Below are 15,106 nucleotides of genomic sequence, written 5' to 3' on the forward strand. Positions count from 1 at the left end.
CCCCTCCACAACATTCAAATATCTGATCAGGCACTCTTGTTAGTCCTTTTTGTTTCCACTGTATTTTCGGTGCACTCAGTGCCCGGAATTCCCTGGATGTCCCCGCCACCCATGGACGAATTTTGGATCCGGCTTCTCACTGCGCTTGTGCTCCTCCACCAAACCAGTGAGTGCTAACTGCTCCTTGCCCTTGGGAGGGAGATTTTGGGGTGGTTTTAGGGTTTTAGGCAGTTTTAGGATGGTTTTCAGAGCAGCTCTGCTGGGTGAATTTGTAGCCAGGGTGGAAGATGTTTGTCTGGTTTCCATGGAAACCTGGTGATGGAGGGTGATGCCCACCTCTGGTCCAGCAGAGGTCATTCCATGGATTTGCCATCCCTGGAAGTGACCAGACCAAGAACCTCCTGGAATGTTCCAGAGGGTGAAACTGGATAATTTTAAGCTCCCTCCCAAACCAACCCATTCCAGAATTCCAGGATTCTCCTGCAAGGAGCAGCTGCACACCTGGCCAGGAGCTCCCTGTCCTGCTCAGTTAGCTGAGCTGGGATTTGGGAGCTCAGGGTGAACTTTTCTGACCTTTCTAAACTCCTCATTGCTTTTCCCCTCTTTCATTTCACCTCCAGGCTCTGTCCTTGTGCCTCTCTGCACACACCAGGTGCTCCTTGTCCCTTGGCAAAATTGGTTTTAGGGACCCCCCAGGAGAATGAGGACATTTGGGGCACAGGAGTAGAGGATTGGGCAACCCTCCAGGGATTGGGCAACCAGGGGGGATAAAGATGCCCCGAGCTCTCCTCTGGCCGTGGGAACCCTCAGCCAATGAGGGACAAGCTCCACCTCAGGTCCCGCCCCGTCCAGGTGTTCTCCGCCCATTCTGCTCCACTCCTGCTCCTCTCCAGGTTGCCTCTTAATTTTTGAAGGTCTTGGGGAGTTTTGAGCTTGTAAAATGGGAAATTGGGCGAGGTCTGGCTGCAGCCCTTTCATAAGGGAGGGGTCTTATCCAACCAACCATACTGTTGTTTTGTTAACCAAATTAAGCAAACATCCTGCTTATCTTCCCTCAACAGTCTTTTCTCGTGCTCAGAGACATTGTCCATGTTCCAGAGGCAGCTGAGGCTGAGGGACCCCAAAATTCTGAGCCCAGCCTCAGGGCTGAGCCAGGATCAGTTCCCTGTTCAAAAAACTCAGTTCCCAGTCAGGACTGAAAATGAAAAAACCAAAACGGATGTTTTTATTTCCTTTTTTGGAATGGGAAGCTTCAAAAATGAAAACAACTCATTCCCCCTTGAATTTGTGGCCCAAGGTCAGGGTGCGTTCACTGAGGGGGAGGGAGGGATCCAGAGGGATCTTGGACCTTGTCCTGGGCTGCACCTGAAGGGGTGTGGGAGGATTATCATCTCGGGTCTTGTGGGATCCCACCTGGAATGGGGAGATCACACCAGGAATGGGGAGATCACGCTTGGAATGGGGAGTTCCCACTTGGAATGGGGAGATCCCATCTGGAATGGGGAGATCCCACCTGGAATGGGGAGATCCCACCTGGAATGGGGAGACCCCTCTGGGAATGGAGAGATCCCAAGTGGAATGGGGAGATCCCACCAGGAATGGGGAGATCCCACTTGGAATGGGAGATCCCACCTGGAATGGAGAGATCCCACTTGGAATGGGAGATCCCACTAGGAAAGGGGAGATCCCACCTGGAATGGGAGATCCCACCAGGAATGGGGAGATCCCACTGGGAATGGGGAGATCCCACCTGGAATGGGAAGATCCCACTTGGAATGGAGAGATCCCACTTGGAATGGGAGATCCCAAATGGAATGGGGAGATTCCAAATGGAATGGGGAGATCCAACTGGGAATGGGGAGATCCCACTGGGAATGGGGCGATCCCAAATGGAATGGGGAGATCCCAGCTGGAATGGGGAGATCCCTGTTGGAATGGGGAGATCCCATCTGGAATGGGGAGATCCCAACATAAGATGGTCACAGAACCTTTGGAGGCTGCAGAGTTGAAAAGGAACCCCTAACCCTAACCCTAACCCTAACCCCAACCCTAACCCTAACCCTAACCCTAACCCTAACCCTAACCCTAACCCTAACCCTAACCCTAACCCTAACCCTGGACACAAGGAATGGTCAGCCTGGAGAAGAGGTGGTGGAGCTGCCCCGGTCACCCCTGGCAGTGTCCAAGGCCAGACTGGACAGGGCCTGGAGCACCCTGGGTGACTGGAAGGTTTTAGGATTTTAGGGGAGCAGAATAAAAGGGTTTTAAATCCATCCCAACCCAAACCTTTCCATGATTCTGATTCTCCTCCAAGGAACAGCTGACCAGGAGTTAGTTCCCTCTCCTGCTGAGTGACCTTTCCGCATCTTCCCGTTTCCAGCTCCTCATTCCCGTTCCCCTTCCAGTTTCCAGCCAGGCTCTGTCTCTCACATGTTCCCATCACGAGGCCCTGGGGGTGGCTGCCTCAGCGACATGGGGAGGCTCTTCCTTAATCACAGGACCCTTCCATGAGTCCCTTCCAACTGCTGCAGTCCTGGTGGGCTTTGTTCTTGATCCCACCCTGATCCCAGCTTTTGATCCCACCTTGATCCCAGTTTTTGATCCCACCTTCATCCCTTGATCCCATCTTCATCCCACCTCAATGCCCCCTTAAACTGACCTCCATCCCACTTCCATCTCATCTTCAGCCTGCCTTGATCCCATCTGGATGCCAGCTTTTGATCCCACCTTGATCCCGCCTCCATCCCTCCTTCAACCTGCCTTCATCCACCCAACTGGCCTTCATCTCACTACCATACCACCTGGAGCCCACCTGGTCCCCATGTTCATCTCACCTCCATCCCACCCTCATCCACGTTATGTCCCCACTTTCTCTCCCCAGCGAGCACCAGTGACACTGAGGAGGTGTCCGGGACCGTGGGCAGGTCCGTGATCTTCCGCACCCAGGACATGACAGATGGAAATGCATTCTGGAATTTTGGGAATGATCCCATAGTGACTGCATCATTTGAGGATCCTCCTCATGCTTTATTTTCAAAACCAACATTCGAAAAGCGTTTTGCTGTCTCCGAGAAGGGCCGTGCACTCAGCATCTCCCAGCTGAGGCTGCAGGATGCCGGGACCTACTCTGTAACCATTGGGGAAAAAAGATTCACCTTCATCCTCCATGTGTACAGTAAGTGCTTTCAGTGGTTTTTGGGTTTTTTTACACGAAAACAAAAAAGGTTTCTGACACCTCCATACCCCCAGGGGAGCTGGCAGAGCCCACGGTGACCTGCGAGGCCCAGAACTGCTCCTCAGATGGGAACTGCCGCTTCTCCCTGCGCTGCTCCGTGTCCGGCACCGACCTCGGGAACGTCTCCTACACTTGGAGAGAGGGAGATCGGCCATGGGATGAAGGCTCCATGGTGCTGTGGGTGAATAAATCCGACTTGGAGGTGCTGGGGCCGCTGAGGTGCACAGCACGGAACCCTGTGAGCAACAGGAGCGTCACTGTCAGAACCCCTGACCTGCTCTGCGCTGGTGAGAGCTGGGAAAGGTGGGAATTTGGGATGGGATGGGATGGGAATGTTGAGGGTGGGGTGATCCTTCCTTTGATTCCAAAATTGAGAATTTGGGGGCTGGGCTGGGCTGATCCCTCTCTCCAGGCTCTGGTTTTTCCCAGGTTGCAGCAGCAACTCTGACCCCTGTCCCTCTTCTCTTCCCTCACCAGAAACTTCCACACACCTTCCTGGCCTCGGTGAGCTGCCATGTCCAACTGTGTCCCAAGTGTCCCTGAGTGTCCCCAAGTGCCCAGTGCAGCTTTTCCATGTCCGACCGGGAAGGGGAACTGGGGAGGTTGAGCCCAGCACCCTCCAGATCCCAGGGAATGTTTGGGCTCTTCCCAGAGGTCCCAGGGACAAGACAAGGAGTGTTGGCCACAAGCCCAACCCCAAATCCCAGAGCCCCCCCTGGATTCCTTCTCTGGAGCCATCCCAAAACCACCTGGCCGTGTCCCTGTGTCCCCTGCCCTGGGTCACCCCATCCTGGGAGATCTCCAGAACTCCTTTCCAACCCAACAACTGTGGGACTGTGGGATTTGGGGATCTGGGGATTTTGAGGTTTTGGGATTCTCTCACTGCCGCCCTGGCTTGGAGTGAGTTCTCATGGACTGAGGGATCAGGGAGGGATTTGAAATTCCCTCTGCCCCCTATGCCAGGAAGAACCAGGATTATTTTGGGAACCCTTTCCCAGGTTCCCTCTCCAGTGGCAGGTTCTGGATCTGGCTCATAGTGACAATTGGAGTCGTGACACTTTTATCGGTTCTCCTCCTGTTCCTCCGTAAATTCAGGGGTGAGTGTGGAAAACGATTCCTGGAGTCCTGGGAAGGAGGTGGGACCTGGGAGGGGACACAGAACCAGGATGGACGGATTTGGGGAGGATTTGGGGTGGATTTGGGGTGAATCAGATTTGGAGTTCTCCTGATTCTGTCGCATCTCCCCCAGGCTGGAGGAAATTCCGTCTCTGCAAACCCAAGCCTACGGACACAGGTGGGATTTTGGGGCAGCTCCCTGCCCTTCTCCTGGTGGGAATAACCGGGGAAATTTAGGGTGTCCCCTCTCACTCCCCGTTCTGTTCCATGGGATATGAGGGGATCACATGAAGGAAAAATAAATGGATTCTGCCCTCTAAAAGTAGCCAGGAATTTAGGATTTAAACAAACAAACAAACAAACAAACAAACACAAAAAAAAAAAAAAAGAAAAAAACAAAACCCAAAAAAACCCACCAAAACCAAAACAACCAACCAAACGGATTTTCCCTGTCCTTGGTGCTGGAAGTTCATCCCAATCGCACAGAGCGCAGGGAGGGAGGGATGAGGAACAATTCCCCTCCAGCAGCTCCGAGGGGTTTTGGGGTCAATCCTGAGCTCCTGAGGTTGGGATTCCCTCCAGGGGCATTCCCTGCATCCCAAATTCCCAAATTCCCAAATTCCTGATTTTTTTCCCCCATTCCAGTGTCCACATCCGAGCAGACGACCATGTACGCTGAGGTGGGACCTTCCCAGCTGGTGAGTCCGGGGGTCTGTGTCCTCCCTGGGGTTTGGGACAGCCTGAGGACACCCTGGGGACACTGTGGGGGCAACCGGACAATCCCTGCCTGCTTTTGGGAATTCCAAGGGGATTGTGTCACAGCTGGAGGTGTCCCAAGGGCGCCTGAACTGCCCCAAAACTCTGTACCCTGCCACAAAAACTCCCAAAAGGAGGGATCAGAGAAAAAATGGGATTTTGGGGATTGGGAGGGGCTTAAAATCTTCCATTCCTTGATGGGAGACCCTTCCCAGGATGCTCCAGTCTGGCCTTGGGATGGGGTGACACTTCCACAGGTGGATCTTTGATCTTTGTGGGATCTCTGCATTTGGAATCTTTTTTCCCAACACTTAAAACATTTTTTCAAATCCTTTTCCCCCCCAGCGCATCCCTAACGGAATTAAAGCAAAACCAACAGATGGAGAATCCGCCGCAACCATTTATTCCCTGGTGAAGCCTCCAGACCAGGTGAGCTGGGACACCCCAGGGGGTCCTTAAAACAAATCCAGGAATTTCCCTGCCCAGGTGGGATCAATTCCCACGATCCCAAACCCAACCCGTGTCCCTTTGGCTTTGCAGGTGGAAAATGGTGCCGTGGCCACCCTGGAGCTGATCTAGGACCTGGAACAGGTTTAAGGAATCTGGAAATGGTTTAAAGGATCTGGAACTGCCTTAAAGGATCTCAAAATATTCTATAACCATTAAAGTATCAAGAACAGATCTAGAATGATCTGGTGTCTCAGGTTGCAATACAAGATACAATCAAAAATTTGGATTTTATCACCATCCGTTAAGCCAGATCCTTATCTCCAGGGAGATATTATCTGCTGATGTGCTAAAATCAACCAGGGCAATCATCTTCATCTTTTATCTTCATCCTCCTTCCAGGCGTGTCACTGCACGTGGTTCCAGAGATGCGATAAAGGCAGTAACATGTCAACGTTCTTGCAAGACCAAAAAATGACAATTTTATTCAAGAAAATAATGGGTTTAAATAAGATACATTGTACAATACAAATTAGAAAGGGTTGATTTGGTACGAGGAGCAACACCCCTCCAGAAATCTGCTCTGTGAAAAACAACACGTCTGCAGCAGGTGTCTATCTGTGTTATTGAACTCTCTGAAACCTTTCTCCTGGGAAAAGAATCAGAGCTGATAGCAGCCTGGAAAAAGTTCAGTTTCTCTCCTGTTAACTGCCACTGATGTATGACTGATAAAATTCCATCATCCAGGGGAGGAGCCAAGCATTTCCCAACCAGGTAAACACTGATGTTTGGAACACCAGAACAGCTTTTTGCACTGGATTCCAGAAGAAAGCTGTACCTTTCCATATCATCATTGAATCTCCGGAGGCAAACTGCACCTTGTACAGAACCACTGCTTCAACTGAACCACATCTGTCACTGCAGGAGGATGCAGCCACCACTGAATGGAACTGCTGCTAACACCCTGACTGATGGAGTGTCAGGTTATACTGTCAATCTGGTTACTGTTTTGTTGTTGTTTTGCAATGCTCTGTTTCTATTTTAATTTTCCATTGTTATTTCCCTTCCCATACGTTTTCCTGCAAGCCCTTGATTTCAAAATTGCAATAATTTAGGGGGAGGAGGTTTACATTTTCATTCCAAAGAGAGGCTCCTGCCTTTCTTAGCAGACACCTGTTCTACAAACCAGGACAGATTTCTCCAAAACCTGGACCTGGTTTGAAGGGTCTGGAGCTGGTTTAGAAGGACCTAGACTGGGTTTAAAGGACCTGGACCTGTTTTAAGGTCAGACAGACTGCACAATGTCACTCTGGAAGGTCTCCTGGACAGCTCCAACATCCCCAGTACCACTCCAGACCTGGATCTCAGGGATCTCCCCTTTCCCTCCTCGTCACTTCTGCCTCAGTTTCCCTCGCAGCAGCCTCAGTTTGGGATCTCAGGGAGGATTTGGAGACTTTTGGGATCTTTCCCCTCAATTTTGGTACCTCCCTGGGATTCAAGAAGCTGAATCCTCACCCTCTCCCACCCGATTCCTAGAAGAAATTTCTGCAAGGACTCACAGACAGAGAGAAACTCTCAGAAGGTTTTTTTTCCATGGAATTCAGGAATTCCTGAATTTGGAAAAGCCCTGCAGCACTATCAGTTCCAGCTTGGGACCAATCCTGGTCACCCAGACAAACGTCCAGCAGGTTCCTTGCCCACCTCCAGGGACGGACAGCTCCAAACCGTCTCGTTTTTCACATGGAAAGCACACTTTAATGCAAATTGTCTAAAATTAATTCCTTCTGAACAAAGCTTTCATAAATTTTATTTTTTATTTAATCCTCTGTTGCTGCCGTGTTTTGACTCTTGCAGAGCTTCCTTTTCTTGACCAAACAAATCGAGAAATAACTCCAGAAAGTTGAAGTGAGAACCTTCCACCTACCAAAACCCCGAGTGGTTTCAGCACCTGCTCCCTTCCCCCTCCAACTTCTGCAACCTTTAAATGTTCCAGCACCAACCCCAAAAAAACAACTCAGCCCCACCAAAACCTGCAGGGCCAGGATTTGGGATCGGGGATTTTGGGCAAAAACGGGATGTGGAGACTTTGATGTGTTTGGGTGTTGAGTTTTGATTTTGGGGGGAGGGATTTATGATGTGCTGCTGAGCTGGGGGGATCCCAAAAGGAATTTGGGGATCCCCAGCAGAAATTCTGGGATTCCAGCAGGAATTCAGGGATCCCAGCAGGAATCTGGGAATGGATAAACAGCTCCATGAAGTGGAAAAATAATTCCATGGGGTGGAGAAAAAAAATCCATGGGATTTTTTCATGGAATGGAGAAACAACTCTATGGGATGGAAAAATAATCCCATGATGGGGAGAGATGAATCCATGGGTTGGAAAAATAAATCCATGGGTGAAAATGAATCCATGTGATGGAGAAATGATCTGTGGGGTGGAAAAATAATTTCATGACATGGAGAAATGAATCCATGGGGTGAAAATAAATCCATGGGGTGAAAATGAATCCATGGGATGGAAAAAAATGATCCATGGGGTGGACAAATAAATCTGTGGGGTGGACAAATAAATCTGTGGGGTGGAGAAAGGAACTCATGGGGTGGGCAAATAAATCCATGGGGTGGAGAAATAAATTCATAGGGTGGAGCAATAATTCTGTGGAATGAAGAAACAACCTGAGGGGATGTAGAAATGCCCTTGGGGGATGGAGAAATGACTTTGGGGGTTTCTTTTCATAATTTCCCCTCCAAATTTCACCACCTTTGCTCACCAGCTGCTGCTTCCTGTGAGAGAAAAGGGAAGGAAGAGTTTGAGAGGGGCTGGGGTGGGGCTGGGGCCCCGAGGATGGGCCCGAGGGGCTTCGGGGGGCTCTGCCTCGCCCTGCTCAGCTTTGGGGTCGGTGAGTGGGGCCGGGGGGTCTGGGGTGTGGGGCTGGAGTGAGGAGGAGGAAGAGGAAGAGGAAGGCGCTGAAGGCAGTGGGTGTAGCTCAGGAACGTCCCTTTAGGGCTTTAAGCTCAGCTTTAAGGTTGAGCCCAGCTTTGCTGAGCCTGGTTTGTGGATTCTAAGAGGGATTTTGGGGTGTTCTGAGCTGTCCCAGCACCCCAAATCCATCCCAACCCGCCCCAAAGGAGCAGCAGGAGGGGCTCTGGAACCGTTTTGGGTTGGTTTTTCTGGTTTTGATTTCAGCAGGGTCACTGGAATAATTTTGGGTTGGTTTTGCTGGTTTTGATCTCAGCAGGGTCACGAACGGGGCTTGGATGGGGTTGGGGGGTCCTTCCACCTCCCACCCCACAATTCCACACCCCAGACCGGGATATTTGGGGATATTTGTGGGTATTTGTGGATATTTCGTGATATCTGTGGATATTTCATGATATTTTGTGATATCTGTGGATATTTTGTGATATTTTGTGATATTTGTGGATATTTTGTGATATTTGTGGATATTTTGTGGATATTTTGTGGCATTTGGGGATATTTGGGGATATTTTGGGTTAATTTGTGACATTTAGGGACACTTGGGGGTATTTTAGGATGATTATAATCGCTGTAGCTGAGATAACCTCCAAAACCTTTGGGGTTTCAGTACAGCCCCAGCTCAGCCCCCCGTGATTTCCATCATGAACACCTGACATTTGGGGCCCACCGAGTTTCCACCATGAGAACTCAACAACATTTGAGTTTTTGTTTTCTCGGGGGTGATGTGTAAACCCACAGGATGTGGGATCTCTGCTCTATGCCGGTTCAGCCCCCTCAGAGAGTTCTGGGACATCCTGAGCTAAAAAAACTCACCCAGATCATCCAATCCAACCCCAGGACATCCCAAAATCCCAAAATCCCATCCCTCTGTCTCCGAGGGTTTTTCCAAACCCTCCTGGATTTTTTTGGGGTCGGGATAATTCCCTGGGGAGTTTTTCCGAAGCCCCAAAACTCTCTGGGTGCAGAATTTTTTGGATCTCCATCCCAAATCCCATCTGGAACATCTCCCGCCATTCCTGGGATAGCATCTCAGAATTCCCAGGAATTCCTTCCCTCTCCTCTTTTCCAAAATTCCCTTTTGGAGCCCCTCCCTTGGCAATGTCCCCAAACTGTCCCACGTCCCCTGAGGGGTCTCTGGGGTCCATATTCCCATTCCCCATCCCCGATTTTTGAGGAGAATCAACAGGAATGGACAAATCCCATTCCCAGCTCTCGGCTTCCAAGAGGAGGAGGAGAACAGGAATGTCACCGAGGAGTGGGACGGGAATGTCACCAGGGAGGGGACACCGGAGCCACCAGGACACCCCAGCACAGCCCCTGGGGACAGGGACACGGTGACAACCTGGTCTAGGGCCACCACGAGCCCTCCTGGGGGCGGGGACATCGCGGGGACACCGTCGGGGAACCAAACGCGTGAGTTCCGCGGGAAGGGGAGGGAGGTGACAACAGGATGGGGATTGTCACCGTCATGGGATGTGGCACCATCCTGGGGATTGTCACCCTTGTCCCGGGGATTGTCACCATTGTGGGGAGGTGACAACACCCCTGGGGACCTGCACACCCTCCCAGGGGATTTGTCACCATCCCAGGGGATTTGTCACCCTCCTGGGGGATGTGCCACCCTCCCGGGGGACCTGTCACCCTCCCAGGGGATTTGTCACCCTCCCAGGGAATTTGTCACCCTCCCAGGGGATTTGTCACCCTCCTGGTGGACCTGTCACCCTCCTGGTGGATCTGTCACCCTCCCAGGGGATTTGTCACCACCCCAGGGGATCTGTCACCCTCCCAGGGGATCTGTCACCATCCCAGGGGATTTGTCACCCTCCCAGGCGTTTTGTCACCCTCCCAGGGGACCTGTCACCTTCCTGGAAGACCTGTCACCATCCCAGGGGACCTGTCACCCTCCTGGTGGACCTGCCACCCTCCCAGGGGATTTGTCACCCTCCCAGGGAATTTGTCACCGTCCCAGGGGATCTGTCACCCTCCTGGGGCCCTGCCACCACCCTGGGTTGTCCCCACCCCCCGTTCCCGGTTCCTGTCACCCCCCAGTCCCCGCTGTCCCCACAGGAACGTCCTCGGGTGTCCCAGCCCGCTACTGGTCCCCCGTCATCTTCGTGCTGCTGGCCCTGCTCGTGCTCTTTGTCACCTACCACAGGAAAAAGGACAGAGGTCAGCACCCCCAAAAACCCCAAAACACCCGGAGGTCACAACCCCAAAACTCCCAGAAAACACAACCCCAAAATAATCAGAAATGCCCCAAAACCTCCAGAACTCAGAACCCCAAAAGATCCAGAAGCTGCAACCCCAAAAGATCCTGAATTGCCCCAAAATATCCTGAATCACCACCTCAAAATAATCAGAAATACCCCAAAAAATCCAGAAATCACAACCCCAAAAAATCCAGAATTGCAAAAAAAATCTAGAAATCACCACCACAAAATGTCCACAAGCCACAACCCCAAAATATTTAGAGATTCCCTAAAAGATCCAGAACTCAAAACCCCAAAAGATCCAGAAACCATCACCCCAAAATAATCAGAAATGGCCCAAAATACCCAAAAGCTACAACCCCAAAAAGATCCAGAAATGCCCCAAAAGATCCAGAACTCAAAACCCCAAAATCTTCAGAAATCACAACCTAAAAAGATCCAAAATTGCCCCAAAATATCCAGAAGTCCCAACCCCAAAAACCTCCAGAGATTCCCCAAAAATCTCCTTTTTGGGGTTCAGCACCTTCTCCTTGCTCCAAAATCCCCCAAATTCACCCCAAATTTCCCACCTGACCCCAATTTTTTCTCTTTTGGGGTCAGCTCCGCCCTTTTCTTCGATTCACACAAATTTTGGGGTTTTGGGGTTTTTTTTCCCCTGCTCCAAACCCAAATTTTGGGGGGTTCGGTAGCTCCATTTTGGGGTTTTCCAAGGGGGATTTTGGGTGGAAAAATGCCAATTTTGGGTCTGTTCTGGTGGGAAAAATCCCAATTTTGGGTCTTTTCTGATCCCAGGGATCCGGGACCGGGTCCCGAACGGCAGCGACTCCTCAGGTGAGCCCAGGGGGATTGGGGGAACTGGGGAAACTGGTTTGACTGATTTGGGATCGTTCATTTTATTGGGGTGTTTTATTTTATTGGGGTATTTTATTGTAATGGGATTTTTTTATTGGGGTATTTTATTTTATTGGGGTATTTTTTATTTTATTGGGATATTTGGATTATATTGGGATATTTTCTTTTATATTTTATTTTATTGGGGTATTTAATTTTATTGGGATTTTTTTATTTTACTGGGATATTTTCTTTTATATTTCATTTTATGGAGTATTTTTTATTGGGTTTTTTATATCAGGTAATTTATTTTATTGGGATATTTTGTTGTATTGGGGTATTTTATTTTATTGGAACATTTTATTTTATTTGAGTATTTTATTTTATTGGGGTATTTTTTATTTTATTGGGATATTTTCTTTTATATTTCATTTTATTGGGGTATTTTTTATTTTATTGGGATATTTTCTTTTATATTTTGTTTTATTGGAGTATTTTATTTTATTGAGGCATTTTCTTATCAGGTATTTTATTTTATTTGGATATTTTATTTTATATTTTATTTAATATCTTATTTTATATTTTATATTTTATTTTATATTGGGATATTTCGTTGCATTGGGATAATTTTTAATCCCAAATTTTCTCCTGCAGATTTGGGAGCTCTGGTCCAATCCCACGACCTCAACCCACAGGTGAGCCCAACCTGGGAAAACTCCTGGGAGTTGGGAAGGGCCAAAGCCGGGCCTAGGGGGCTCAAAGCTGGGCCTAGGGGACTCAAAGCCGGGTTTAGGGGGAATCAAAGCTGGGTTTAGGGGGGTTCAAAGGGTTTAGGGAAGGCTCCAGACATTGGGAAGGGTCAAAGCTGGGCCTGGAAGGGTCAAAGCCAGGTCTAAGGGTCTCAAAGCCGTGTCCGGGGGTCTCAAAGCGGGGCCTGGGGTCTCAAAGCCAGGTCTAACCCCAGACCCCACCATCCCGGGGTCTCGGTGCCATTCCCGTCTCTTTTCCAGGAGGATCCTGGGACTCCCCCAGACCCCGAGCTCAGCGAGACCCCCCTGGGGCCGCCGGGAAACAGGAACGCGGTCACGGAGCCCACAGAGCCCACAAAACCAACAGAACCCACTGACCCCATAAACCCCACAGAGCCCACAGAGCCCAGAGATCCCACAGAGCCCACAGAGCCCACTGAGCCCACAACGTGACCCCACTGAGCCCACAAACCCCACGGACCCCATAACGTGACCCCACAAACCCCAAATTCCAAACTCCACAAACCCCAAATCATTGACCTCAGAGACCCCAAATCCCTGTCCCCCTAAATCCCAAATCCTTCACCCCACAAACCCCACAACGTGACCCCACAGACCCCATAACTTCACCCCACAGACCCCAATGACCCTACAAACACCACAAACCCCACAAACCCCAAATCATTGACCCACTACACCCCAAATACCACAAACCCCACAAACCCCAAATCCTGGAGCCTACAGACCCCGTAATGTGACCTCACAGACCCCAAATCCCAAACCCCACAAACCCCAAATCCTTGATCCCACAGACCCCAAATCCTCAACCCTACAAATCCCAAATCCTCCAAACACAACCTCCAAACTCTTGGCCCCACAAATCCCAAATCCTTTACCCCATAAACTCCAAATCCTCGCCCCCACAACCTCCAAATTCTTGACCCCACAAACCCCAAATCCTTGGCCCCATAAATCTCAAATCCCTGGCCCTAAAACCCCTAAACTCTTGCCCCATAAATCCCAAATCTTTGGCCCCACAAACCCCAAATCTCTGGCCCTACAAACCCCAAATCCTCGACCCCAGAGATGCCCAAATCTAGATGCCAAATCCTTGGCCCCATAACTCCAAAATCTCCCCCATAAATCCAAAATCTTTGACCCCATAAACCCCAAATCCTTGGCCCCACAAACCCCAAATCCTTGGCCCTACAGACCCCATAACTTGACTCCATACACCCCAAATCCTTGACCCCATAACTCCAAAATCTACCCCAAAAATCCCAAACCCTTTGACTCCACAAACCCAAACTCTTGGCCCCACAAATCCCAAATCCTTGACCCCACAAACCCCAAACTCTTCCCCAAAAATCCCAAATCCTTGACCCCACAAACCCCAAACTCTTGGCCCCACAGCCCCGGAGCCAAAATGAATTTTTTTAAAAAAAAAGTCAAAACATGTTTCTTTTATTAAAAAAAAAAAAAAAATCAAAATTGTACAATTTTAGTTCCTCTATGAAATAAAAATAAAAATAAAATAAAACAGAAAAAATACCATAAAACAACCGAACACCAACGGAAAAAATTCCTACCACTGCCGGAATGCAAAAAACCGGGAAAATCCAAGCTCTTCTTATATATTAAAAACCATTAATTTGACATTTTACAACTTTCTACACGCATGCACAAAAATCTCGGCTCTGCGGGGAAAAGAAAATCCAAACCCGACCCCAAAAACCAAAAAAAAAGGGAAATTTTCCCTCCCAAAATTCCCAAATGGAATTGGGAGTTCCACCCTCCTCCCCCCAAGGAAGATCCATCCTTTTTTTTTTTTTTTTTAATTTTTTTTTGCAGGAAAACGCCCCAAAATGTTGGGAAATGTTTTGGGAAATTTCCTAAAAAATGGAAAATGTTGGGAGCAGCAGGAGGGGGTTGAAGTTCCCCCCAAAAAAAATCCCCCCAAAAATTTCCCCCCAAAAAAATTCCCAAAAAATTCCCAAAAAAACGGGGATTTCCTGGAATTTGGATGTGGGATGGATCCTCCCCCATTTTGCTACTGGTGCTGACTGGGGGAGCCTCCCCTGGCTCCAAACTCCCCCTTTTTAGTGCTTAGGACAAAAATCCGACCCCAAAAATCCGACCCCAAAAACGCCTCCCTGGAATGAAACCCGGCACTGCCAACCCCGTGAGGGTGGAACAGGGGAAAAAAAAAAAATGGGAAAAAATTCCAAATCCGTCCGTGAGGTATTTGTGACCTTAAAAAAAAATCCCAAAAAACAGAAAAAAAAAAAAATTTTGCATCCCAGTGGGAATTCTGTGGGATTTTTGTTAATGACCTCTCCCAGGAGCTCCTCCAAAATCCACCCCAAAAAAACCCCAAAAAAATCCTCAATTCAACCTTCAGCTCCTCCATAAAAAACCAGATTTCCACTCGTTTTTCCTAAAAATAAAATAAAATAAAACAAAGTAAAATAAAATAAAATAAATAAAATAAAATAAAATAAAATAAAATAAAATGAAATGAAATGAAATGAAATGAAATGAAATGAAATAAAATAAAATAAAATAAAATAAAATAAAATAAAATAAAATAAAATAAAATAAAATAAAAATAAAATAAAATAAAATAAAACAGGGAAGGAGGACGCTGCCAAAATCTGGGATGCACCATGTGAGCTTTTCCACTGGAGATTATTCCAAAATTCTTCTCCCCCCACTAAAAAAATTCCCTTGGGATTGCAAACCCAGCCCCAGGGGGGTTTAAGGCCGGAGCCAGGACAATTGT

General features: G+C 48.8%; 2 protein-coding genes across 2 annotated transcripts; both read left to right on the forward strand.

Moving 5' to 3' along the window:
• The first annotated feature begins 66 nt into the window (after positions 1 to 66).
• LOC117008637 (T-lymphocyte surface antigen Ly-9-like) lies at positions 67 to 7,375 on the forward strand. The gene is made up of 8 exons (XM_033082611.1): positions 67 to 166; positions 2,882 to 3,175; positions 3,250 to 3,522; positions 4,234 to 4,332; positions 4,485 to 4,529; positions 4,997 to 5,049; positions 5,453 to 5,536; positions 5,648 to 7,375. The coding sequence occupies exons 1-8, from the start codon at positions 97 to 99 to the stop codon at positions 5,684 to 5,686; spliced, it is 957 nt and encodes a 318-aa protein (XP_032938502.1). The 5' UTR covers positions 67 to 96; the 3' UTR covers positions 5,687 to 7,375.
• Positions 7,376 to 8,399: 1,024 nt separating this feature from the next.
• On the forward strand, positions 8,400 to 12,777 carry LOC117008639 (levansucrase-like). The gene is made up of 6 exons (XM_033082612.1): positions 8,400 to 8,491; positions 9,712 to 9,947; positions 10,602 to 10,703; positions 11,537 to 11,575; positions 12,230 to 12,270; positions 12,586 to 12,777. Exons 1-6 carry the CDS (start codon positions 8,400 to 8,402, stop codon positions 12,775 to 12,777), a joined length of 702 nt encoding a protein of 233 aa, XP_032938503.1.
• Positions 12,778 to 15,106: the final 2,329 nt, after the last annotated feature.

This window comes from Catharus ustulatus, chromosome 30, assembly GCF_009819885.2.
Source record: "Catharus ustulatus isolate bCatUst1 chromosome 30, bCatUst1.pri.v2, whole genome shotgun sequence".
NCBI lineage: Eukaryota > Metazoa > Chordata > Aves > Passeriformes > Turdidae > Catharus > Catharus ustulatus.

Excerpts from the sequence above, each read along its gene's own strand:
- LOC117008637 (XM_033082611.1), top strand. The coding sequence starts at position 97 with ATGTCCCCGCCACCCATGGACGAATTTTGGATCCGGCTTCTCACTGCG. Across the intron at positions 4,333-4,484 it reads GTTCCTCCGTAAATTCAGGG|GCTGGAGGAAATTCCGTCTC; the intron begins GTGAGTGTGGAA and ends CATCTCCCCCAG. Across the intron at positions 5,537-5,647 it reads TGGTGAAGCCTCCAGACCAG|GTGGAAAATGGTGCCGTGGC; the intron begins GTGAGCTGGGAC and ends TTGGCTTTGCAG.
- LOC117008639 (XM_033082612.1), top strand. The coding sequence starts at position 8,400 with ATGGGCCCGAGGGGCTTCGGGGGGCTCTGCCTCGCCCTGCTCAGCTTT. Across the intron at positions 8,492-9,711 it reads GTCTGGGGTGTGGGGCTGGA|AATCAACAGGAATGGACAAA; the intron begins GTGAGGAGGAGG and ends ATTTTTGAGGAG. Across the intron at positions 10,704-11,536 it reads CCACAGGAAAAAGGACAGAG|GGATCCGGGACCGGGTCCCG; the intron begins GTCAGCACCCCC and ends TTCTGATCCCAG.